The sequence below is a fragment of the Giraffa tippelskirchi genome, chromosome 10 (genome assembly GCF_054371585.1).
Source record: "Giraffa tippelskirchi isolate mGirTip1 chromosome 10, T2T-mGirTip1v1.2.pri, whole genome shotgun sequence".
In the NCBI taxonomy this organism is placed as follows: Eukaryota; Metazoa; Chordata; class Mammalia; order Artiodactyla; family Giraffidae; genus Giraffa; species Giraffa tippelskirchi.
The window spans coordinates 119,587,147-119,614,121 of NC_137284.1; the positions used below are offsets into that span (position 1 = coordinate 119,587,147).

A 26,975-nucleotide genomic window follows, 5' to 3' on the forward strand; every position below is an offset into this window, starting at 1 on the left:
ACTGGACTTCAGGGCAGGATGAGGTTTTAGGCTTGCCTTGCCCATTCTGCCCTTGTATAAGCTGCAGCAAATTCCTCAGTTCACATGAAAATTAGGTTTCAGGGTGCTGGTGAAAGCAGCCTCCACGAAATCCGACATGATAAGTGTGGGCGGGACAAAGCCCGCAGGGACTGTTGGGAGGCCAGGTTCCAGGCCAAGAGTAAGAGGTGGATCCACCAGGAATGCAGTCATGAGCAGTGGCCTCTGGTGGGCCACCTCAGACGTGCTGGGAGAGAGAGTAAACAGGAGGGAGCACAGCACACCAGGGAGAGGGTTTCTACGTGCCTTCTGTGGTATCTATGGTCTTGTGTGCAAATCCTGCTCCCTCAGTGATGAGCTGTGAGACCCAGCAGAGAGCACTGAACCCACTCAACTAATTTTTTTTCATTGAGATAGAATTGCCATTAACATTATATTAGTATCACGTGGGGAACATAATGATTTGCTATTTGTACATACTGTGAAATCATTTCAATGGAATGCTAGGTCACATCCCATGAATAAGATCCTGCTGGGGAGTTTGCTGGTGGTTCAGTGGTTAAGAATCCGCCTCCCAATGCAGGGGATTTGGGCTCAATTCCTGTTCAGGGAACTAAGATCCCATATGCCATGGGGCAGCTAAGCCTATGCACCAAAACTCCTGAGCCTGTGCATCTGATCTAGAGGGTCCACATGCTACAATGAAGAGCCCGCATGCCACAACTAAGACCCAATGCAGCCAAAAATAAAGTAAATATTTTTAAAAAAATTTTTAAGTGTAGAAAAGAAGATCCTATTGAAACAACCATTTATATTCTTCCAAGTAAAAGGATAACTCACTAAATGACTTAAAATACTTAAAATGTTTAAATCCAGACAAAAACATAGGGCTTTACTTCTTTGGTATTATTTACATTAATTTTATTTGTTTATTTTTACTTTTAAATGTGCCTACAGGAAGATTTTAAATTATACATGTGGCTCACATTGAAGGTCAAGAGTTGTTTTTGTTTAGTTGCTGAGTTGTAGACTGAGTAGCCTATTCCTTCTCCAAGGCATCTTCCTGACCCAGGAATTGAACTGGGGTCTTCTGCATTGCTGGGGGGTTCTTTATCAGCTGAACTACCAGAGAAGCCCTTAAATTATATATGTGACTCACATTTAAGTTTAAGAGTTGTTGTGTCCGACTCTTTGCCACCCCATAGACCGTACAGCCTGCCAGGCTCCTCTGTCCATGAGATTCCCCAGGCAAGAATACTGGAGTGGGTTGCCATTTCCTCCTCCAGGGTATCTTCCCAACCCACGGATCAAACCCAGGCCTCCTACATTGACACATAGATTCTTTATTGCTGAGCCACCAGGGAAGCCCAGAGTTTTATTATTAACTTTCTGTATAGTCTTGTTCAAAGATTAGCTGAGACGTGTTAACATTTTTAAGAATCTAAGCAAAAATCACCGGAGAAGGCAATGGCACCCCACTCCAGTACTCTTGCCTGGAAAATCCCATGGATGGAGGAGCCTAGTAGGCTGTAGTCCATGGGGTCGCTAAGAGTCAGACACGACTGAGCAACTTCACTTTCACTTTTCCCTTTCATGCACTGGAGAAGGAAATGGCAACCCACTCCAGAATTCTTGCCTGGAGAATCCTAGGGACAGCGGAGCCTGGTGGGCTGCCGTCTATAGGGTCGCACCGAGTCGGACACGACTGAAGCGACTTAGCAGCAGCAGCAGCAAGCAAAAATCAATTTGAATTGGAAAGTGGTGGGGGAGCCGGAGAGAAAGGGGAAGCACAGCAAGGGCCTGACTGATGGCTGCAGCTTGAGGCCCAGGTGGCCATGAGTGGTTCGCTGTCCCTAGCATTTTGATTCATAACCTTGAGACATTTACAGTTTAGATTTTGGGTTGCTGGCATAGCATCTCAGGCCAATGCCTCCTTGTTTACTTAATCAAGCAGCCCGTTACTAAATGATCTCCGTTACCAATTAGCACCCATTCATAAAGCTGAATTCCTGACATTGTTCAGGTCAGTTGTAAAACTGCAGAAACATTAAGAATAGTTCAAGCATGTACTTTTCCTTTATATTAAACTGCGGAAACTGCATCATAGGTACATCGGGTGCTGACTAATTTATTTCCATAAATTATTTGTCAGTATCACTGTATATTTGGGAGGACATGATTCAACCCAAAGCAGCATCCTCTGCAGGGTAGGCACATTATAACCAGCACAGAAGCCTCTGGGTTGTAATCTGTGAGGAGCCTCCAGAGCTCGAGGCCAGGAGGAGAGCTGACATTGCAGGAGCAGGTTGGTTCCCACTTAGGGTGTTTTTTTCCCAGAGCAAGAGCAGCTTGGAAGCCAACGGTCCCTCGTGTACAAGCTTCCCACCTGGTTTGGGCTCCCCTGGTGGCTCAGATGGTAAAGAATCTGCCTGCAATGCCAGAGACCTAGGTTCGATCCCTAGGTCGGGAAGATCCCCTGGAGGAGGAAATGGCAACCCACTCCAGTATTCTTGCCTGGAGAATTCCATGGACAGAGGAGCCTGACCGGCTACAGCCCATGAGGTCGCAAAGAGTCAGACACAACTGAGCAACTAATACTTCCACTTTCACTTTCCACCTGGTTTGTGGAAACAGCTGCAAGCCCCTCTTGGCACGGCTGCCAATGGCTGAGAAGGCCCAGGGCTTAGGTGCCATTGTTGCTCCAGGGGCACCAGGGCCATTGGCAAAACATACTAGGGTGGGCCTGTGCTGATGAGAGGATGATGAAATACTCTCTAACACATTGGGAGACCTACTTGCAAGGGACTGGAGGAAATCTCTGTGTAGTGAGAGGCTGCCAAACAAGGAAATGAAACAGATGACCAAGATATTAAAATGAGAACATGAAAAAAAAACTGGGAAATATTCAGATTTCATTGCTCATGAAGAGGAAGAAGACAGAGTGGGGTTGGGGCGCCTTGCTGATCCAGAGGGAGAACATGGGTGGGCATTTCTATACAGGTCTGGGGTGTATGGGTAGAGGTGATGACTGCATGTAGTAGACTCTGTTAGGCCAACTTTTTATAAACAATTTATTCATTTGCTTTTGTCTGTGCTTTGTCCTCATTGCTGCTCAGGCTTTTCTCTAGTTGCAGAGAGTGGGGGCTACTCTCTAGCTGTGGATTGCAGGTTTCTTAAAACAGTGTCTTCTCTTGTTGTGGAGCACAGGCTCTAGGGTGCATGGGCTTCAGTAGCTGCAGCTCCTGGGCACCAGAACACAGGCTCATTAGTTATGGTACATGGGCCCAGTTGCTCCGAGGCATGAGGGGTCCTCCTGGATCAGGGATCAAACCCATGTTGCCTGCACTGGCAGGCAGACTCTTTGCCCCTGAGCCACGAGGGAAGCCCAGACCGACGTTTAATATAGCTTTCAGCAATGTCTGCCGCCTACCCCCAATTTGGCTGTGCTTCTCCTTAGAACGTAAAGTACTCAGTGCCTCTTGGTTCCAAGATTTAGGGACTAGTTGTCAGTTTCAGGGCAATAGAAAAGCTCTTATCATCATCCTACAACTATTATAAAAATCAACTTCAAACTTGGTATAAGTCTGACAGTCATGCTAGTAACAAATCAAGGCTTTAAGCTGGGAATATTTCTGTTTTAAAAAAAAGATATGTTAAAACTATCTCCCTGCAGGAAAATAAAAGAAAGAAACTGGCCTTAACTCTGAGTTTATGAAAATCTACCTGGAAAAATTTGTTCGCAAAAATAAGTGCACCCACTTGAATAACTACAATAATTACAGTAACAAAAAGACAATAACAAGTGTTGGCAAGACTGTAGAGAGATGGAAGACTTGTGTATTGCTGGTGGGATTGTAAAGCACAACAGCCACGTGTAAAACAGTCTAGTAGTTCCTCAAAATGTTAAATATAGAATTACCATATGACCTAGCAATTCCACTCTAAGGTATACACCCAAGAGAACTGAAAACGTATGCTCACCCAAAAACATGTACACATGTTTAGCAGGATTACCCATAATAGCCAAAAAATGGAATCAACCCAAATGCCCATCAGTTGAAGAATGGAAAACAAATTGTGGCCCATCAGTGCAATCAAATATTATGCAGCCATGAAAAGGAATGAAGGACTACCACTTGCTACACCATCAGTGAGTCTTGAAAACATTATGCTAAGTGAATGAAGCCAGAGATACAAGGGACCATATCCTGTATGATTCCATTTATATTAAAAATTCAGAATAGACAAGTCCACAGAGACAGTAAGTAGATTAGTGGTTGTTAGGGTATGGGAAAAAATGAAATGAATCACTACTAATGTGCCTAAATTTTCATTTTGGAGTGATGAAATATTGTGTATCATAAATAGATGAATGTTGAGGAGAATGAGGGTGCAGAAATCCTCTATTTACTAAAGCAGGATAATCATATTCTAATCTGTAGAAAGATAAACACCTTCACCCTGGAGCATCTTTGTGAAATGAAGTGGATATGGCTCCAAGGGAAGAGAAAACCATAGCAATGCCAAATCTGAGACAGGCAAAGGTCCTGTACATGGCTGGTGAAAGTTGCCATAACTACTTTGGAAAACTCTTGTGTAATACCTATAAATCTGAATATTGCACATACCTGAGCCCAGAAAATTTATTCCCAGGTGAAAGACCAACAGAAATGCAAGCATCTGTACATCAGAAAGTACACATACAAATGCTGACATTGGCTTCATTTGTTACACCCAAAAATGAAGAAAAAGAAAACTATCATTAGCCGCAGAACAGGCAGAATATGGTATATTCATAAATGGAACATCGAGTGATGAAATGAATGGATTGCTGCTATGTGCAGTGATATAGATGAGTCTCCCAGACATGAGATCAACCCAGAGAATCCCAGCCAAAGGCACACCTAGTGCATGAATCCCATTATACAAACTACAAAGACAAGCAGTACTCATTGATGTCACTGGATTCAGGATAATGGTTACCCCTGGGAAGTAGGAGAGTGTAACAAGAGGTAGGAGCCACTAGAGGACTCTGGGGTGCTGAGTGATGATGGTTATACATGTATGTTTACATACAGTCTGTGACAATGCTTCAAACAGTATACTCATCACTGGTGTGTTTTTCTATTTATTAAAATACAATTTTTAAGCTAGAATTTAAACTCTAAGACAAGATGCTTGATAATGAAATGCTTGGAACGGCAATAAACTTTGGTCAGTCTGGAGTTAATAGTGTTTTGAAAATAGCATAAAGTCCTAGGTTGCCCAGTCTCCCAAAATTCAAAAATTTCTTCTGTGAAACTTTTCATTTAGCCCAACTTTGAGAACTGAAACATTTCTAGTATCATAAATAGCTACAACCACATAAACAGAAAATTATGAGTCCTGCATTTTCGCAGTCATTTTTAATCTTTTTAAAAACATTTTCTAAAGACATGAGCACATCTGGACCTTCTAATCATAAACAACTCCTTTATAAAATGTCTTTAAAAAGCCCTTCTTCCTCAGGAAAGGAATCAGATCTCTTTGTTGACTTTAACATTTGGAGAGAACATGTTAAGCTAAAGTTTCTTAATGCATCTAGGTATTTGATTTTGTTTTATAGCCTCATATTTCTCTTTACTGGTTCTTGACTCCCCGTAGTTTTACTCTTAATATGTTCACTTGTGTTAATGGTAGGTTTGTGTATGTGTTTGTGTGTATATGTGCATACATGTATGTTCATGTGTGGGAGGCGAGAGAGGAAGAGGAGGTTTACAAAGCAATGGAGAGTGAAAGAATGAGAGAAAGAATTGGAATTAGTGAGAGATATGTAGAGTGCTTTGAAGTCATTGTCTACAAAGTGTTGTATTAATATCAATTATTACTTTAAAACTATTCAACACAATAGTTTTAGCTTAGTTTTTAAGAGAAAGTCCTATAGGATTTTATTTTTTCACTACTTTTATACTTGCATATGCTGTTTGATTCTCTCAGCACATAAGCACTACTTCCTGCATTACTCAAGAATTTCTGGATCCTGTGCTATAAACTGTTCCATGTGTCCTCGGGCTTGGCTTGGGTGGACATCCCCAAAAGTCTGGAAGAAAGGGACCCTGGTCTTAGCCTGATAGTCAAAGCATTGCTTCACTCTCTGATCACTATACCTATAAGCAATCCTTTCACTCAAATTTAGCTCAGAATTGTTTCTTTTTCATGTTAATATCGCTCATACCTCTTCCTCCTTTCTTTACTACTACGGTTCAATTGTTTAATGATCTGATTAAATTTCAGTTGATTACTTTGAAACAAGTGCATGGCTTCTTGAGAAATGTTTGGTCCGAGTCTTCTGTCATGTTCACCTTTGTGCCACGTGTCCACTGCATGCTTCCCCCAGGGCTCCGTCCAGTGACTAAAACATCACACACACACACACACACACACACCAGGAGAATTAATCTTCTGGAAAGATAAAGTAGACACACATGTTTCTATTTTTTTCTGCTAAACACAACAAAATCCCCTCGGAATCATATATAAAACACAATAAGAAGATGCTGAAAGTAGACCAACTAGAGACCTCAGGACCAGAGAAATGACCTGGTGGTGTGTTCCCTTGAGTTTTCTTCTTGCTTCATATATCCTACACTGAGAGCTGAAGGAGATAGGTGCACATGAAAACAAAAACAAAAGTTTACTCTTAAAAGCCAAAGGACGTGGAAAAAGCAAGACAAATTAGCAAGACAAAAAAAACCCAAACATTTAAAAGCAGCCATCATAGAAATGCTTCAATGAACACACATGAAAGAAATGAAAAAGATAGGGAAAGGTGACTCAAATGACAGTGTTGAAAAAAAGAAATATTGACCCAGAAAATGATGGAAAACTAAGAGACTTTATCAACAACAGATCTACCTTATAATTATGGCTAAAGGAAGTTCTCTAAACAGAAAAGGAAAAAATAAGAGGAAACATTGGAATTTCGTGAAGAAAGAAAGAATAATGGAAAGAGTAAAAATATAGGTAAATGCAAAAGACTTTTTCTCTTGAGTTTTCTAAATTATGTGTGAGATTTAAAAGATAAACTACAACAGTAGCTAGTTTGGTTCTCAAACAAAATTACCTATGTGGCCCACATTATATTTTTCTTGAAGAATAGTGTTCTACATAATAAAATGTGTAATAAATTGTTAAAGAACAACCAAAAATTAATGAAGAAAAGAGAAAGTCCCAAGATCAAGATTCATGCCCCTGGTTGTGTTTGGTTTCCTAATCAGAAGTGGTTAGCAGACACTTAGGTAAGGTAGGGTATACTCAGCCCCTGGCCTACATCTCTCTATTTTTTCCAGAAAAGCATCATAGAAGAGGCTGTGAGCTGCTTTTATAGTCTGCAGTTACATCATGTACAATATGTCGTGTGTCAATTTGTCACTCAGAAAGGAAAATAGGAATTTTCAGATTTAGATAGACTCTAGATGGCAATACCTAAATCATCTTCCCCTTTATTAATCCCATCAAAAGGTATTCCTGATAAAGCATTAATAGCTCAGGAAACTGAAATTTCCAACCAGTAATCTATCAGAATAAAAGAGAATCCCCTCTAACTGATGCATGAATAGAATCTGAAAAATAACTGCAGTGCTAAAGGGGAGACACTGGGGGAGGTCTCACACCTTTTTACTGCACATCCTGCCTCTAACACCTGGGCTACATCATGCAGAAATCCTGCTGTGTGCCCTGGGAGGTATGCAGGTTCAGACATAGCTATGATCTGACTTCTTCGGTGGTTCCTCCTTTTCAGCTCTCTTCCTCTCCCCCTGTCTCCAAGAGCAAATTTCCAGTATAACTCATGGGGCCTTACAATAATTCTTTAATGCAAAGAGCTTTTAAAAAATAAGTGTTTTCCACAATAAACTTTACCACTAAGGGCATGTGTAGAAGGAAAGACAAGCAACCATATAGAGAAATAGGAGAGGAAAGAAACACAAAGGATATTCATACCAGAGAACCATTGATTCTGCCCATCTTTATCCTTGCATGTTTGTCCCATTTTAGGACATTATGGCAAGTTATAGTCAACCTCTTCAGAAATGAGTGACATTCGTTGCAGTGAGAACAGAAAAACAGGTTCATTACAAAAGCAGTAGAAATCTGGCTTCTGTGTTTAATGTCAAATAAGTTGATATTGCTTGCCTATTCTGAATATTGAGGAAATGTGAAATCTCCTGACACTTGTGTAATAAGATTTCCTATTGCTACTCTATAAGCAGTCCAGCAGAGCTTTAATTTCCTTCTAATAGGACATTTAAGAATTTACCAGGTTGTGGAGAGTTCAAAAGTGGTCAGGCTTTCAATCAAGAATTCCTAATTCAAATCCTATTTGCTACTGGCTAACACATGCTAATAGGGGGTCATTACATCTTTCCAAACCAGAACAGCACTGTGCAGAGTAATTGGCTTAGCCCTTCACCATCCGGCCAGAATGCCTTCATTCGGCTCAGGGCTGCGGACGCGCCTGACTAGATGTTAAATTGTGCACGAAAGAACAAACCCCTGCTTGGAAGCCTTGTGTTGGCTTTAGGAGAGAGCAGCAGGGTTCTCTGGGAAAAAACAAAACAAAACCAGAACTGGGAAGCAGTTCTGGTGCCGGCCAGTCTGGTTGGGAAGTACCAACCTCCTCGTTTGACTCGCTCCATCCTCCCCTTCTTCAGGTGTCCACAGTGGGGTCCCTGACCTCCACACCGACCTACACTGAGGGCCACTGATTCTTTGGGGCTTGGTGTTTTACCTTTTTCGTCTCATCTGATCATCTCAACCAGCCTAGGAAGTGGTAGGACTGCCTCTTTACAGGTGAGAAATCTGAGGCAGAGACACAAGTAATGTGCTGAAGGACACCAGGTTTTGTATGGCACCATCCTCCTAACCAATGAGTAACACCATCTGTGCCTTGACACTTTTTTCTAAAGCAACAGATGTTTACACAGCTCTGGAGACTAGAAGTCCAAGATCACGGTGCCAGCAGGGTTGGTCCTGGGGAGACCCCCTCTTCCTGATTTGCAGAGGGCTTCCCAGGTGGTGCTAGTGGTAAAGAATTTGCCTGCCAATGCAAGAGACATAAGAGATGCAGGTTCAATCCCTGAGTCGGGAAGATTCCCTGGAGAAGGAAATGGCAACCCACTCCAGTATTCTTGCCTGGAGAATCCCATGGACAGAGGAGCCTGGTGGGCTACCATTCCTGGGTCAAAAAGAGTCGGACACAACTGAAGTGACTTAGCATGTTTGCACACATCTTCTCATCGTGTCCTCATGTGGCGAAGAGTAAGATCACCTTTCCGTGTTTCTTCTTATAAGGGTATTCAACACTCTGTTTTTATTTGACTCTTGAGTATTGTTGTTTCCATGTCTCAGATCCACCTGTAATGCCCACTGGTGATTCAGCAAAGGTAAATGTTCTACAAAGAGCCAAATCAATGCTTGTGAAATACAGGCTTCCCTGCTCTGGATTAATCTATACATGAAGTAGATAGAGATGGTTCAGAAGAAACAGACTCTTAGGCTATCCCCTATGAATTCCCACACTTGGTTTTCATAGCAGATGAACTTCTGATGAGAATTGGACAGTAATGGGTCCCTGGCTCTACTCCTGGATAAAGTGTGTTTTGCTGATTGAAGGCAGATTCATAAGCAGGTTCATCATCTAGGAGGGGTCGAGTGGACATCCCTGGTGGAAATGGGCAGAAAGGGGAGCCTACCCCTCTCTGCTGAGCAAGTCAAAGAAAGAATACTTGACCATGGAGGCTTCCTAATAATGATTTTCCAATCAAACAAAAACAGTTCTGTGTCAACGCAACAAACTATCAGCTGGGCTGTTAGGATTTCTCTAGAGAAATAGAATCACTAGGATATATGTATGTGTATATATATATATAATAGAGAAAGAGAGAGAGATGGGGGAATTTGGAGGACCTAGTTCACATAGTCATGGAGTGTGGAGAAGGGAGGCAAGTCTAAAATCTGCAGGGCAGGCCAGCAGGCTAGAGACACAGGGAAGCGTTGATGTGCCATTCAAGTCAAAGGCTGCCTGGAGGCAGAATTCCCTTTGCTCACAGGATCTCAGTCTTTTTCTCTTAAGCCCTTCAACTGATGGGATGAGATAGCCCCCCTTTAAGAGGACCATCTGCTTTACTCAAAATCTACTGATGTAAAAATGCTTTGACAGCAGCATCTAGAATCATGTTTGATCAACTATCTGGGTACCACCATCCATAAAATTAGTTATCACACTCTCCAGTCTAAGGCAAATGTGTCCCCACAGTGACATTAAGGTGTCAGGCCCCAGGGGATTCAGGGTTTGGGGCTCCTTCAAGGGCAAATTTGTTCTTAAATTTCGTTTTGCTTCATTGTTTCAGGTAGTCTGTGGGCAGGAGGGTGTCCTGGCAGCACTAATAAAGAGCTGCCTGGTACCCATGAGCATCACTGAGGTAGTGAGCTTGTCACCTGTCTGAAGAACAGCCATTCTCCCTGCACTTTCTTCTTCCCAGTTGGAGCCTCAGAGCTGGAGCGTCTGGACAATGTCAGATTCTGGAGTCATGTTCAGGGCCTCCCCCAGAGCCTGCTGTGGTTTGCCTGATGCCCTGGGTTGACACCCTGTATTCTCACTTCTGACATTTACTTCTTTATCCTTCCTCTGCACATTCTGAAGTAAACCCTGGGCAGATCTGGACGTGGATCCCATTGTTCTCATAGGCTAACAGGCTCCCTTTGTCTGTCACTAGATCAAAGGTAGGGTAGGAAGGAAGGGTTGGGTTTTTTAAATAAACATGTGTGTGGAAGATCTTCACGTACATTCTGCCCTGCTGGGAAGGCAAAGGTGATCTCAGGAGATGGCTGAGCCAGGACACAGGAGCAGCTTGCAGGGCTGGGTCCCCACACAGGGACAGCAGCCTGGTGATGTCACAGGGCCACACAAGATATTGCATACGTGAAAAACAAACTTTCGCAATGTGAAGCTACTGAGATTTGGGAGATGTTTGTTACCACAGTAGAACCCAGCTCAGCCTGACTAATACATATGCTGGTGAACACTGCATTCATGGCCAGACTCCAAGCCTCAGGTTCCTCATGCACCAAAGGGAGGTGGGGAAGACTGAGTGAGGCAGTGCCCGTGGAGAGCTCAGCATGGTGCTGACCCAGCTCAGACAGATACGTATTAGCCACTATTTCTCCAGAGTCCCAGCTCTGGGCACTCCGTCTCCAGTGGCCCCAGCACTTCCCTCAGGTCTGCATCCTAGTCACTGTTATCATCTGTGCACGGGGAGGAAAAGAGTACAAGCTCACAGTCCAGATGGGGGCCAGATCTGCAGGGGAAGCCTTGGGAAGGCCGCAGCTGGCCAAATCCTGCACCAGCCCTAGGACTCCATGTGAATAACAACGACCGTCAGCGCTGTCTTCATCTTTCCATAAACGCTGCACCAAATGAAAGAAAAGAATTTCAGGTTACTGGGGCCAGTATTTAATTATTGTGATTTATTAACACTAAGTACATAGAGCAGTGCCCTGGACATGACAGCCCTCATTCCCTAGCGAGTCTGGGAGTCTGGTTGGACTCCTGCCGCATCCTGCGCAATTCTTTTCATTATCATCATCCTGATTATTTACAGCAATCCAGCCACTGGGGAGAAGGGCAATCGCTGTCAAGTTCACAGCAAGTTCAAGGCCTTGTGAGCAGCAGTGAAGATCAGAGAAGGCCTGGTGGTTGGGACAAGGGGACCTGGTGCCCTGAGCATTGCCAGAAGCCTAGGCTCCACGGGCAGGAGGGTAAACATGAAATCAGGGACCTATGGACAGAAAGGTGGGCTGGAGCCACCCCTCCTTTTCAGTCATCTCCTCCCCATCCTTCCTCTTCACGCTCAGATCTTGTATTTATAGAACAATTGTGTTCTGAGCACCCAAAAGGAACAAATCTCAAAATGTTGAGAACAGTGTGGTTGTTACAGTTGTTTCTCTGTGAGGACTTGTCTGATATCTCTTATCCACATGTTGTCAGGTAGTCCTCATTCTCACAACTCTAGAATTCCAGTATTATTTCGCATTTTATAGTCTAGAAAACTGTGACTCGGAAGCTTTGCCCAGCATCACAGAGCTTATAGGAGGCACACAGAATCCATGTCTGTCTCACCATCTGTACTTCAGATAGTAGGGACTTCTTATTTGAACAGAATTTTGTTTGGTTTCTTTAGCTTTTGAAGCTTGTATCCCTCATCCCTGTCTTGAAGTGCCTGGAAAGAAAAAAAGTTTTTAAGTATTTCAGTCCAAAATAGAGTGACTCAGGAGCAGGAAGAAGTCATGGTTTTTTCTAAGCCAGATAAGCAATTCTATAAGAGCATGAACATCTCAGCCAGCAGTTGTTTTCTTTGAGAGTGGGCTAATTGAGAAGGATTTTTTTTTTAGGGAAATATAAACCTTGTAACTGTGGTTTTTAGGGCTAACTTATGGCTTCTGAATTCTAAGGAATTAGATGAAGGTCATTTCAGAATGAACGGAATTATGCTCATCGTCCCTGTGAATATCTAACACTGTCCAAGAAATAACAGCTGACTCAGTAACACAAGAGTAAAGGAAGACAAATATTGAAGGGAGGGTACAAAATATCCTAATACTTCCAGATAATATGATCGTCTATATGAAACATATTAGAGAAACAAGTAAAATTAATTAACCAAGTAAGAGATTTCAGAGCGTGGTTGGTTACAATATAAATATTTGAAGATCAAGAGCTTTTCCAGTACAGCCATTATCAGCAAGGAATAGCATTTTTTTAAAAGTACTTTAGTCACAATAGTAAGAAAAATATAAAATGCCTAGGATTAAACTTAAGGTTTACAGAGGGATATAAATGAATAATTTTATGAATAGAGAGCAATATCATAATCTAGGATTTTAAAAGGTCAATACTGAAAAATAGGCAAGACGGTAAATGTTTTTCAGCTTTGTGAGCCATATGGTCTATGTCAGAAAGGCTCAATTTTACCATTACAGCACAGGAACAGTACCAGAGACAACATACATATGAATGAGCATGGCTTTGTGCCAATAAAACTTTATTTACTGAAACAGTCAGAGGGCCAATTTGGCACATGGGACAAAGTCTGCCAACCCCTGCTACAAATGATTCTCTCTTTTCCTCTGGCAGAATATAACTACAATGAGTATTCTGCTACTTCTAAACTATTCCCTCTTGAAATATTTCCTGAGGATAAATTCTTGGTATTTGGAATACTGGGCCAAGAAGAATAAAATACGCTTATGGTTTTGGTTACAGATTACCACACTGCTCCTAAAATGCCCTCCAGAAATTTCAGGGCAACCAGTCTTAATGAGGGTAACCATTTCACACTAATATCACCACTATTGGAGAAATCTTCCTAACATTAAGTTAATCAGTTTAAAATAGAACTTCTGCAATAATTATTGAGGGGCTTCCCTTGAGGCTCAGCTGGTAAAGAATCTGCCTGCAATGCAGGAGACCTGGGTTCGATCCCTGGGTTGGGAAGATCCCCTAGAGAAGAGAAAGGCTACCCACTCCAGTATCCTGGCCTGGAGAATTCCATTACTGAGAGGAAATGTTTTTTTCCCTTTGTATTTTTCAGAATTATCAGGTTATATACTTGGCACCCTTAGTCACTGAAATTGAAGTGGAAGCATTTTAAAGAGCAAATGTGCTTCAGTGTTTCTGTTGATATATGCAGTATTATCTATTTTTGGACCCATTAGCCTCAAATATTTTAGTTCTTGTGTTATTTAAAGATGATCTTTTTATGTTTCCTTTAAAGGATTTACTTTGAAGATGTTAATTTAGCCAAGATGGGGCGTTTGTAGTTTAGCTGCTATGAAGTTTATGAACATAATTGAAATCAGGATTCCCTGAGCAGTGTTTCCTGGCAATTTCCAATGCACTTGGTAGATATTTTAGAGTGCCGCCCTTTCTAGCCATTCTCATCCATCCTGTAGTCCTCTGATGTGAAGGCCCTGCTCCCAACGGAGATTAGATGAAAGAGCTGAGATGCAGTATGTGAGGAGACCAAGTATGTAGGACTTGCCCATCATCACTGGGCTGTTTATAGCAGTTATGTTTAATAAGAAGAATATTTTGATTGTCTCAGACCTGATTTTAAATGTAATTCCTTGCATTTAAAAAAATTATTTATGTATTTATTTAGGCTGTGCTGGGTCTTTGTTGCTGCACAGACGTTTTCTCAAGTTGGGGCAAGCAAAGGCTACTATCTAGTTGCAGTGCACTGGCTTCTCATTGCTGTGGCTTCTCTTGTTGTGGAGCACAGGCTTTAGGGTGCAAGGACTTTAGTAACTGCAGCACATGGGCTCAGTAGTTGCAGCTCCCAGGCTCCAGAGCACAGGCTCAGTAGTTGTGGCACATGGGCCTCGCTACTCCATTGTCTGTGGGATCTTCCCAGACCAGGGATCAAACCGTTGTCTCCTGCATTGGCAGGAGGATTCTTTACCATTGAGCCACCAGGGAAGCCCCCTTGCATTTTATATTGATGCTAGGGAATGAGGAATAGATTTCATTTTTCACTTGTCTGTGTCAAATGAATGAGTGCCTGGAAAGGGACCATCATGAAAATACAGTTGTAAAGTGACTACAAGTTAGGGTTGAGACAAAGGCTAGCAGAAGTTACAATGTTAGAATGACCACAACACTTCTCCCTTGTGCAGTGCCTGCAGGAAGCTCAGGTTCCCTCAACAGCCAATGGGCTACTATTGTAAAAGTCATTTCGAAAATCCCTTTCAGCAGAGGCCCTTGGGAGTGCACCCAGCCGGAGGGGCTTCCTCCCTGGCTCAGCCTCAAGCCCGGTTACAACTAACATCTGAGAGGAGCCAGCTCCTCACAAGTCCTGTGATGGACAGTGTGTTACTGAGAGACAGTTCATAGTGAGGACCCTGGGGCATCAACACACATCCAGTCACTCAGCCAAAAGGACGCTGAGCAGGGCTGCCCTGGGCCTGGAGCATCACACTCCCGGTACCAGGCTGTGAGCCACGAGCTGTGTGCATGGGAGGGAAGTGGGGTCCCGGTCCCCAGCCCCGCATTCAGGCTGCACGATATCCCTTCCGCTTCCTGAGTTTTCCACTACAGTCCTTCTTGCTCCCAGCCTTCTTGGAGCCTGAAAGCCACACAATCTCTTTTTTTATTTTTCTGAATTGTGCTTCATTGTTTTATTGTTATTATTATTTTGGTTGCTCTAGGTCTTCATTTTTGCAAGTGGGCTTTTCTCTAGTTGCGTGAGTTGGGGCTACTCTTTGTCGTGGTGCACAGGCTTCTCATTGTGGTGGCTTCTCTTGTGGAGCACAGGCTCCAGGTGCAAGGGCTTCAGTTGTTGCACCACACAGGCTCAGTAGTTGTGGCTCCTGGGCCCTAGAGCTCAAGAGTTTTAGTAGTTGCAGCTCACAGTCTCTAGAGCGTGGGCTCAGTATTTGTGACACACGGGCTTAGTCGCTCTGCAGCATGTAAAATCTTTCCCAGACCAGGGATCAAACCCGTGTCCCTGGCATTGACAGGCGGATTCTTATCAACTGTACTACCAGGAAAGTCCTGAACTGTGCTTTAAAAAAAGCAAATAAACGACCTCTCATGAGGGGCCACAGTGTCTGCCTTATGAAGTTGTGACCAGTGGCACTGTCTGTCGATATGTGTGACATGGCTTTTAGTGCTGAAGACATTTTGACTCAGACCTCAGTTCTCAGTCTTGTCTCCTGGGACGTGGTGTCCTGTGCTCACTGTACTTGCCTTCCACCACTGTGAGCTGGTCCACACGCTACGGTGCCTGAAAAGATTTGATGCTGGCCACTGTGTGACCACACATAACCCACAGCAGCCCTCCTCCCATCCAGGGGCTCTGTCCAGGGGACCCTCTCCTCCCATAGAGGAGGCCTGCTGCTCTGGGGAGGCTGCCCAGACGTTCAGGTCCCACAGGCCCAGGTCGTCTCTGTGTGGCCAGGGCTGAGAGGCACCAGCATGTCAGGCCCAGCTGTTTGGAGGCCCCCTGGCCTGAGAGTAGCCACCTGACCCTGAATTCAGGGAGTGATTTGACCCCAACACATCCATGGTTTGGATGGAGACCCAGCGTTTTGTTTGACCTTGACATGTTTCTCGGGATGCTGGAGTCTGGAGGTGGGGAGGTCCACCCCCCACCCCTTGGGCTGCCCACAGAGGCCTGACCTGGGCCCCTCTGATCTATAGTGAGGTCTCACAGTGGGTGTCCACCCTGGCCACATGGGAAAACTTCCCAGGAGGTTTTAAAACCTGATGAGCAAGCTGAAGGCCCACCCACTTCCTCCGTCATCACCCTGACCCAGGACATCAGTACTTTCAGGCTCCCCAGGTCCTGTGCTGGGTAGGAGGGGCTGGAAACCACTGACACCAGCAGATCTCCAGCCATACTGAGGCCCTGTCTGGGCTGCAAATGGAGTCATAGGAATAGTAAGAGCCCACTGACTTGTCGCTTCCGTCTCATGAGTGACACACATGCTTCCAAATATCCCCAAAGTGTTTCTCAGCTCTATTGAGGCAAGACCCTACCACCACACATGCTGGGCTGGGCGTGGACTTGGGCAGAACGTGGGACTGTGAAACTGGTGGGGGCTGGTCATTGAGTGTGTGCCCAAATCTGGGTAAAGGGCTTGGGGAAGGACCCTGTCCACAGTGACTTAAGGCCTGGCCTCTCATCTCTGTGGGCTTGGCCTGAATTAGGACAGACCCCTTCTGTGCCCTGAATCTCGTCTGATGTCTGTGGCTGCCTGTTGTCCAGTTTACTGGGGGCAGCTGGCCCCTTGGAAGGCCAGCTCTCCAGGGTGCCCATCTGAATCACCCCCAGCAGAGAAGGAAGGAGAAACAGGCTCATGGACAGGCTCAGGATGACTTAACCTGGGTGTGGATGGAGCTAGGCCCAGCTGCAAGTTGGTACCTTTTTGTAAAGGATTTGTGTACTCCGCTCCTCCAGAGGCCTGGTGAGGCAGGAGGTGCAGTGGGAAGAACATGTGAGCTCGGTGTGCTGAGTGGCCTGCATTCCCCTCCCCACCAACCCCCCCTCACCCACCCCACGTCACCCCTCTCTCCTGGTGTCCCTGCACCACCTCCTCCAGATCCTCCATGGCTTCCAGGGAACACGCCCGTGTGCCCTCCACCTGCTCACCTTCTTCTCTATGCCCACCTATGAGACCTGAATTGTGTACCTCTTTATGAACCCTGCCCCTAAATGGTCCTTCGACTCCACTTTTCACTTCCTCCTACTATTTGTGTCTGGACAGCCTGACCCTGTTGGACTCTGCATTGCTTGAGACCAGTGCATCATTCAATTTGACTACTGCTCCATCCTGTCCCTCCAGCCAGGTTCCTCCCCCCAGGAGGTGGCGGCTGGATTAAAGAAGGAGTGAGGGCCCTGAGGTGAGGCCAAGGCCATCACTGTCCACAGACATGGGTGTGCAGTACTGCCCTTGTGGGGGCCACTGGGGGAGCGCTCCTGGGCGTCTAACCCCAGTAAAGTGTGGGTATAGGCCAGATCTGGCTCTTGGTTTCCTGTCTGGAAGGAGACTCAGGAGGAGACTCAGGTCTCTGGCCCCAGGAGGGCTGGGCCAAACCAGAAAGGGGGTGGCCCAGATGCAGGGTATGTGGTCCCCACGCGAGCCCTCACCACATCACAGAGCAGCGGCAGAGCTTGTGTGCTGTGGTTGCCTCCACAACACTTGTGACAATCAGAACTGCAAACAGCTGTGTCCAGCTTTTTAAAAATTGTAAGATTTTATCTTCCTGGTTTACTTGGGGGGTAAATATTAAAAGAAATCAAGGATGATGCCCAAATATCATAGAGCCAAATGATGCCAGTGATGCAAAAATAAGTGAATGAAATTCTATGCAGAAAAAAACTCATAATAACCTATGAAATGTGTTTTTGGTTGAAGGCGCATTCTCTCTGCTTCCCTTGGCCTCATTTCATTATATGGAAAATTATGTATTTTTTTAAACTTCTGTATATTTTCTATTATAATTGTTATAGATTTTCCATCTGACAATATCCATATCATTCCCCTGCTCTGCAGTTTCTTATGACCCTGTGCCTGGGCTTCTTTCTGGCAGTCAGCGTATTTCACAGGAAAATCTTGAGCTTGGATGCTCTCATATTTTAAACAGCCCTGATAGCCAGATTGTAATTAAGACTCAAGGAGACAGTGTACCAGTGTTGGCAGTACAGAGCCCCCAGAAGCACTGTTTCTCGGGATGCCACTGATTCCTTGATGAGGGGTCTCTTTCCCTCTGACCAGCTCTGTTCTGCTTTTCTTCTCTTGTAAAGCTATCTTTTCCAAGCCCTTTTTCTTCTGCCACCTTCTCCCTCCTCTAAGCTGTTATAGATACTTTCTAGGCACCTGCAGGGTAGCACTTAGCTTTTTCCCTTGTCATCTTCTGGCTGCTGATCCTTTTCCCCAACCAGACACAGAATCCTGAGGGCAAAGGAGTTCCAAAGAAAACCTTTTCAGCATTTGACTATGATGCATCATATGTGGCCTCTGGCCTGCATTGATCCTTACTCCACTGTGCACCCCCAACTCTAAGTGGTGGCCTATTATTCTCTGTCATGTTCAAGGCCATGTGGCTGAGGCCAAGGCTCCAGCTGAGGCCAAGACCATCCAAGCCAGTATGTGCCTTTGACACTTCCCAGCTTTAGGAATTCTTTACAGTCAGAGGGCAGGTGATGGTCCACTAGGAGTACTTGGCCACAGCAGCTGCTCATCAGAAATACACTGGGCTCCTAAGTTCCTGGTTGGCACAGTCACTCAGCCTTCTCCTTCTAAAAGCCAGAACAGGATGGCTGGATGGTTCTGGAGGCTGCCACTTCCCTTATTGGGTACCACTTTGGTCCTGAACTCTGTCTCAGCTTCCTGTTTGCCACCAGCTGAACTTGACGAAGGATACGTGGTCCATCTTGTTTGGTTTCCAAATCTTCTGTAGTCAATTCATGTACTAAATTGTATTCAGTAGGCCCAGGCAGGTATTAAAAAGTCCAGTCTAGTCTCCTCTCAGACTATGTTCTCTCCAATGTGGTCTGACTTTAGCTTGAGAAAGGGAATGGGGTCTCCTTTGTACCCACTGTTATGGAATGAACATTCAGAGGCTGAAGCTCTAGTCCTCAATGTGACTGTATTTGGAGACAGGGCCTTTAGAGAGACATTCAATGTTAATTGAGGCCATAAAGGTGGGCCTTGACCCAGTACAACTGGTGTCATTATTAAAAGAAGAAGAGACATTGGAGCTCTCTCTGCATTCACAGAGCAAAGACCGTGCGAAGATACAGTGAAAAGACTGCCATCTATAAGCCAAGGAGAGAGGCCTCGGAAAAACCAACACTGCCAGCATCTTAATCTTAGACTTCTATCTTCCAGGGCTGTGAGAGAATTGTTATTAAAGCCACCCGGTCTGTAGTATATTGTCATGGCAGTCCAAGCAATCTAAGAAGCACACTTTGACCTTCTCCTCTTCTTCCTGTATTCCTCATTCTTGCCTCTGGTTTCTCCAAGGAGGAGTTGGTGGAGGAAAAGAGACAAAGATTGAAAAGTCTTACTTTTAAGTGACTCAGTTAAGGCTTGAGCCGTTTGACCATGGCCATGTGTCATCTCTCAAGAGACATTTTTGTGGATTCCTCGGAACCCTCCCCAACAGTGGATGCTAACCTGCTATTTCTTGAGATGGGCAATGATCTCACCTCTGGCTCCAGGCCATCCATATTCACGTATTTGCTCTGTGGAAGCACCTTGACTCTGTAGAGATTTTATCAGTCAGGATGGTAAGTGGAATAGGTAAGCTGTATAATAAACCCTAACATCTCAGTGTTGGGGTTAGACTGGACTTTTTAATACCTTGCTCCTGGACCCTTATGCTCTGTTCTGTGTCATCCACAGGCCAGGTTCCAGGCTGAAAAAACAGTCACCAACACCTCCTTGACAGCCATCAAAACAGAGAAAGAGGCAAATCGTTCGCTGGACCTTAAAAGTTTCTACCTGCAAGTGACCCACATCATTTATGTTCATATTTTAATAGCCAAAGCATGTCACTTGGCCACATCCAACCTCAGTGGTATGGGGGCAGTGGAACCTCTTTGGTGCCCAGAAGGAGAAAAGTAGGTAAATGCCCACTCTTTTTGGTCACATCTCTGCAAGGGAATTCCAGAAAAACATCTACTTCTGCTTCATTGACTACACTAAAGCTTCTGGCTGTGTGGATCACAACAAACTGTGAAAAATTCTTAAAGAGATGGGAATACCAGACCACCTTACCTGCCTCCTGAGAAATCTTTATGCAGGTCAAGAAGCAATAGTTAAAATGATGTGGAACTACTGACTGGTTCATAATTGGGAATGAAGTGTGACAAGGCTGTATATTTTCACCCTGCTTGTTTAACGTCTATGTAGAGTACATCATGTGAAATGCCAAGCTGGATAAATCACAGGCTGGAATCAAGATTGCTTGGCGAAATGTCAACAACCTCAGATATGCAGATGATACCACTCTAATGGCAGAAAGTGAAGAAAAACTAAAGAGCCTCTTGTTGAGAGTGAGAGAGGAGAAAAAGCTTGCATGAAACTCAACACTAAAAAACTAGATAATGGCATCCAGTCCCATCATTTTATGGCAAATAGAAGGGGAAAAAGTGGAAGCAGTGACAGATTTTCTTTTCTTGGGCTCCAAAATCACTGCAGACAGTGACTGCTGCCATGAAATTAAAATGCTTGCTCTTTGGAAGGAAAACTATGACAAACTTAGACAGTGTATTAAAAAGCAGAGACATCAATTTGCTGACAAAGGCTCATATGGTCAAAGCTATGGTTTTTCCAGTAGTCATGTACAGATGTGAGAGTTGGACCATAATGAAGGCTGAGCACCGAAGAACAGATGTCTTTGAGCTGTGGTTCTCAAGAAGACTCTTGAGACTCCTTGGACTGCAAGGAGATCAAACCAGTCAATCCTAAGGGAAATCAACCCTGAATATTCACTGGAAGGATTGATGCTGAAGCTGAAGCTGAAGCTCCAATACTTTTGGCTACCTGATGAGAAGAGCTGACTCATTGGAAAAGACCCTCATGCTGGGAAAGATTGAGGGCAAAAGGAGAAGGAGGTGGCAGAGGGTGAGATGTTAAGGTAGCTTCACTGACTCTATGGACATGAATTTGAGCAAACTCTGGGAGATAGTAGAGGACAGAGGAGCCTGGTGTGTTGCAGTTCATGAGGTCACAAAGAATTGGACATGACTTAGCGACTGAACAACAACAGCTATCAAAATGATTCAACCCTGACTCCGCATTTCACCCATGGAAACTCACACCTTCACCCCTCCACCCACGTGAATGAACCATTCTCCAACTACAATCTTCTCTTCAATGCTCCAGCCAGGCTCTCACCTTTAGATGTTTCCATGTGAGAATCAGGTATGAGATCTTTATTGCTCTCAATTCCTGGGGTCACCTGTCCAGCTCTCCCAGTGACTTGAACTGCCCCTCACTCAGCTGGTGGTTTGGAAGACTGGAGAAATACCCCCACTTTCCCTTGGAGGGAGACAAAATGTACAACACACCAATAAGTCTCTCCAAAATAAATTCTCCCAACTTTCTTATTTATCCTGAAGATAAGCTAAGAATCTCAAGACAGATGAAACAATACACAGTGTTTTTTTATCTACTGTATTCAGCCTCCAAGAGTGTCTCTATAAGAAAAGTTTCATTTAGTATCCTATTATACACAGATTCTCAGATAGAAGGGATTGGAGTCCCCAGCTCATCCCTTCCAGGAGGTTTCTAGAATCTTTGGATATATCTGAATCTTTGAATACTATCATCACCTCTATAAACAAATTCCAGGCTTAACATAACAGTCCTCTTCCCTAAGTAAGTAACATGCAAACATGCATACATCTAGGCATAAGTTAAAAACCTTGCTAGGCAGACAGCTGCCCCACCACATGAACTTTAGATTGCTTGGCTGGTCATTTGGAAGCTGGACTGATAGAAAATCTGTATGTAGAGGCATGAAAAGAAGATTGCAGTTATCCTGGCCAGAAAGTTTAGGGTCTGAATAAGATGAAAATAATGGAAACAGGAAAGTCCAGAGAGATGATGAAATGAACAGAATTTATTGATCTTTCTCATATTAAGTAAAAAACTGCAACTTTATAAAAACATGTGGGTAAAGGCTAGAAGGTAATAACGAAGATATAAAAGCCATAATGTTGAATGTTGATAGAGTTTTGAGTCCTCTCACCCCAAGAAATCTTTTAAGTTGTTAGAGAACAAAAAAGTCAGGAATGTCTTCCAGGGGTTAAGGAAAAGAATCCATTTAAAGGAAGCCAAAGGCATCCATAGACTCTGATAGCAGAGCTAAGCAGTTTACAATCCTTGGCTAATATATCTGGTTCCAAGTTTTCTGGCACTTAAAGCCAAAGGAGACCCCAGGTTACGCAGATTTAAATTTCTGACAACAGAAAACAGATGCCTCCAATTGTAGAGACTAAAAATTTCCTGGAAGGGAACTCACAGAAGGATTTATTACTACTTGTAGTAGGCAATACATTCCACCATGGTTTTACAAGAAATATTATTGAACTTCTTAGTACAAAACTCCATATGGGCAGAGGATGTGCCTGTGAACTCATTTCAATGACTTTTTCATGAGAAACTCGGCTCTGTGAATTCCAACACTCAGAGCCCAGAGGTGCAGGCAGGTACCATGCCTGTTAAACCCAGTCTCCCAAATTCAGCATCAGAGACCAGCTCTTGCCCAGAGGGGAAAGGCCCAAGTCTGATCAGGGCACTTGCTTTAATCATCACATTAAGAAGTTTGAACTTTCCTTAAATGAGACAGAGTACCATTGAACCAGTTTAATTAGAGGAAATAGGGTTGGATTTATGTTTCAGGAGGATCTCTGGTTGAATTATCCATTGTTAATTAGGGTAGGAGGGAGAGAACCCAGTTAAGCAGTATTTTTACATAAGAGGTAAGACATAATGAGAATAGTCTGAACAAAGGCACAGGGTTGGGACGGAGAAGAGGGGATGGTTTTGAGAAATAAAATCAACAGAACAAAACTAGTGACTAATTGGATAAGTTGATGACAGAATCCAAGTAGACAAACAAGACTAGCTATTCTAGCCTAGGCTTCTGGGTGGAGTGTTGCCTAAAATGAACACAGATTGTGTGAGGAGTGTGCAAATGCAAAGCGAGGGTATGTCGTTGGTCCAGTGAGGGAACCAGAAATGTGAAGATGCCTCAGGGACTCAGGTTCAGTAAAGAGACAGGGTTGGAAGTAAACTTTGGGGCGCAGGTGATCTGTAGGTGAGGGTTGCAACTTTGAGAGTTGATGAGATGATCCTGGGTGAGTGTGAGGTGGGAGAACACTTGTGGTGAGGTCCAGCCTTGGGTGGTGGAGTGAGAGATTGCAGAGGATAGACCAGAAAAGCAGGCATCAGCCAAAGTGGGGCCAGCATCCCAGAAATCCAGCAGTTTTGAGTGTCCATAGGGAGCAAACGCATCCCAGATGGTTCAGACAAGAACTAAAATTTGGTGGTGTGTCCTCCCCAGGCACGGATTCCCACTGGGTTCTGATTTACCTGGTGGGAGGCAACTGGTGCTGTGCCTGCGTTAGCCAGGCCTTCATGCCTCCCACCAGGGTTTTCTCCTGCCGCATCTTCCAGGATCTGATGGTCTTGGGCACAGCTCCTCCCAAATACTGCTTCTATCAACCTACCAAGGCCATCTTTCCATTTTTCCAGATACTAATTCCATCGTCGGAAGAAAAAAAATAAGTGGAGAAGCAGAGGGTTGTATTAATTTATCAGCTTTTTGAAATAGCTCGTTAAAAATATGCGTGCGTGCTCAGTTGTGCTCAGTTGTCCGAGTCTTTACAACCCTGTGGATTGTAGCCCGCCAGGCTCTGTCCATGGACTTTTCCAGGCAAGAATACTGGAGTGGGTTGCCATTTCCTACTCCAGGAGATCTTCCTAACCCGGGATTGAACCCTACTCTCTTGTGTCTCCTTCATTGGCAGGCAGATTCTTTACCACTGCACCACCTGGAAAGCCCTATTAAAAATATGGGTGACTTTTGAAATGATTTATTTCAAAAATAAAACTATGTGATGCCAAAATCTTTAAGATTTGAAATGAGAAATAAAATTTTATTCTAAGACTCAAGGGCAAAGTCTTGCTTTCCTGTTTGCAATAGTAAAACACACTAAAAATATCCAAAGAAAAATAACTATAACAAACAGCACTCCACCCACAAACCCTCACTCTTTTTTAAAAAATAAGGACCAGAATTGTGGATTTTCTAAAAGTCATAAATTATTTTGATATTTTTAAGTAATGCAATAACCACATGTTTAATATGAATAAAATATGACTAAAAAATTTTATGTGTTGCTCTTGGAAAATGTTGAATTTTCTACTTGAATCTAATATAAGCCAGTCCCTCTTTTAAAATAAGTTTCCAAAAAGACCGTATTTAACTGTTAAAAATTATATATCAAAGATAGAAGTAAGTAATTATATCATTTGTCTTAAAAATAGTTCATGTCATAATAGCTCTGTATAAAACAGGATTAGAATCAACCAAAGCTAGTTAATCTTCAAGCATTTTAAGATGATGTATAAAAAGTAAAATCCAGCTCTTCCCATCTGGCCTGCAGGCCTGAAGGACTACTCAGGAAATCCTCACGCCAGGGGTCTGCATTAAGAATTCTTGGGTGTCAAGATCCTGGAATGTTCACACATTTTAAAAACCACCCTTCCCAAATGTTCAGTCTGAGAAAGGACTGATGACTTATGACTTATTTGGCAAGATACATCAAAGAAAAATGATTTTGATAACAGAGAGGTTAATATAGCTTTTTTTAAAATAGAAAGAGCATTTTAATCAGATTATTGCATCCCCCACATTTTGGTGGTTTGGAGCACATGAATGATAACAGGAATGCCCTTATCTAAGTTTCAATCATCAGAAAGTGCAGATAAACAGACATTTTAGTGGTATTTGCAATTACTATTTAAGGAGACAGGAAATGAACACTTGTTAAAATTCTACTGTGTCCAGAAACCTGTCTGGTTGCTCAATTAATTCTTAGAACAACTTTTCAGGGCAGGGATTATTATTCCATTTTACCAGTGAAAAATAGCACACAGAGGGTTAAGATAAATTACCCACACTAACTAAAATATTTTGGTTTGATCCCTGCTCCAGAGAGATTCCACGTACCATGGAGCAACTAAGCCTGTGCACCACAACTACTGAGCGTGTGCTCTGGAGTCTGAGAGGCGAAACTACTGAGCCCATGTGCCACGACTACTGAAGCCCTCAAACCCTAGAGCCCGTGCTCTGCAACAAGAGAAGCCACCGTAATGGGAAGCCCAAGCACTGTAACGAAGAGTAACTCACAAGAAAGCCCATATACAACAATGAAGACTCAGTGCAGCCCAAAATAAAATAACTGTTTTTTAAAAAGTGGCATATCTGTGCAAAGACATACACTGCTGCCTTGAGGCTGTGTGAACCGTATCAACAATATGGTGAATTCATCTGCCAAACAAAACTGAGCAAAAGACTCCAGAAACACAAATATGCAAATGGAAAAGCTTATTAATATACAGTTCAAAGCTAAGCTAAACTGCACTGCTAGGGAGAGATATTTAGATGTGTGTTGTGCTCAGTCTCTTCAGTCATGCCTGACTCTTGTGACCTCATGGATTGTAGCCCGCAAGGCTCCTCTGTCCATGGACTTTTCCACGCAAGAATACTAGAGTGGGTTGCCATGTCCTCCTCCAGGGGATCTTCCCAAGCCAGGGATCGAACCCACATTTCTTACATCTCCTGCATTGCAGGTGGATTCTTTACCCACTAAGCCACCTGGGAAGCCCACATACTTAGATAGTAGACTACAAAGAAAAGCAAGAGGATGAGGATACCCAAATCAGGACAGTGGTCCCTGCTAGGGCAAAGCGGGGTGATCCAAAAGGGACTGTCTCAGGGGCCTTCTGCCACAGGCAGGGCAATCAAGTGATAACTGTTGCTTAGATTACATTGAAAGTGTGTTGTATTTCACAATAAAGAGTTGGCAAAGCTCAAATACATATACATTTGATATATATATATACAGATTTAGACATATACACACACTTCATATACATGTATCCTATATTTGTTTGTGAATATAAATATTGTATCTGATTTTTTTACTTTTTGTCCTTTGACTTCACTACTTAGCAAAATAAATTATATTACAGTGAACTGAGAAGTTCACTTTACAAAGGAAGGAAAATCGGCCTGCCTTGGACTTGCCAGCTGGTTGTGGCTCAGGCTGGGCCATTGGAGGGGCAGAGAAGTGGGGGCAGACCAACATTCCAGAGGGGAATTTATGGCTTTGCTTGGACTAATAAAATGTGTGAGCGGCTTGCTCCAGGCCTAGGGCTCGCCTTTGTGTGCTGGGTTAGCTGAGGAATGCTCGGGTGTTTTGACAACCATGAGAGCCCAGCGGGCGGAGGGGCTGCAGGACAGAGCCCCTCTGTGTGCCCGCCAGGCACCAGGAGGCCCTTCTCACTGCTCCCCTTTTCTGACAGTGCCTAGACCTAAAAGCAGCCTCCTTGCAGCTCTAAAACACCGTGACTCCTTGTCTGCTCAGAGGGAAGGCAGTGACCTGTGCCAGGCCTAAAAGTACACATATTATTTCCTGCACGGCTCACTGGTTGCAGACGGCTTTCCTCCCTCCCTCCCTCTCTCACAGGGTCACTTCAGTCTCTTCCCAGCACTGAGTTCGAGGCAGGACCTCGGACCCTGTGCAGTTCACCTGCTCTTTGAGCTCCTCAACCCAGAGCAACTTCTCTTGACAATGGCCCTGGCTCCATGTGATGAGGTTAAAGGAGCTGTTCCA

At 44.0% G+C, this 26,975-nt stretch overlaps 1 protein-coding gene across 2 annotated transcripts in view; it reads left to right on the forward strand.

Moving 5' to 3' along the window:
* The window catches only part of HUS1 (HUS1 checkpoint clamp component), a 127,381-nt gene extending 101,207 nt beyond the window's left edge, over nt 1-26,174 (forward strand). Inside the window, exons 8-9 of one of the 2 annotated variants that reach the window (XR_014066687.1) lie at nt 19,966-21,489; nt 25,292-26,174. Coding sequence is in view for 1 of the 2 variants with exons in the window: in XM_081534018.1 (XP_081390144.1) it covers nt 19,966-19,982 (17 nt within the window). In the remaining variant the exon portion in view is untranslated. Of the gene's footprint in view, nt 1-19,965; nt 21,743-25,291 lie in introns of those variants that run through there. The other variant, XM_081534018.1, reaches the window with a different exon arrangement.
* Nucleotides 26,175-26,975: the final 801 nt, after the last annotated feature.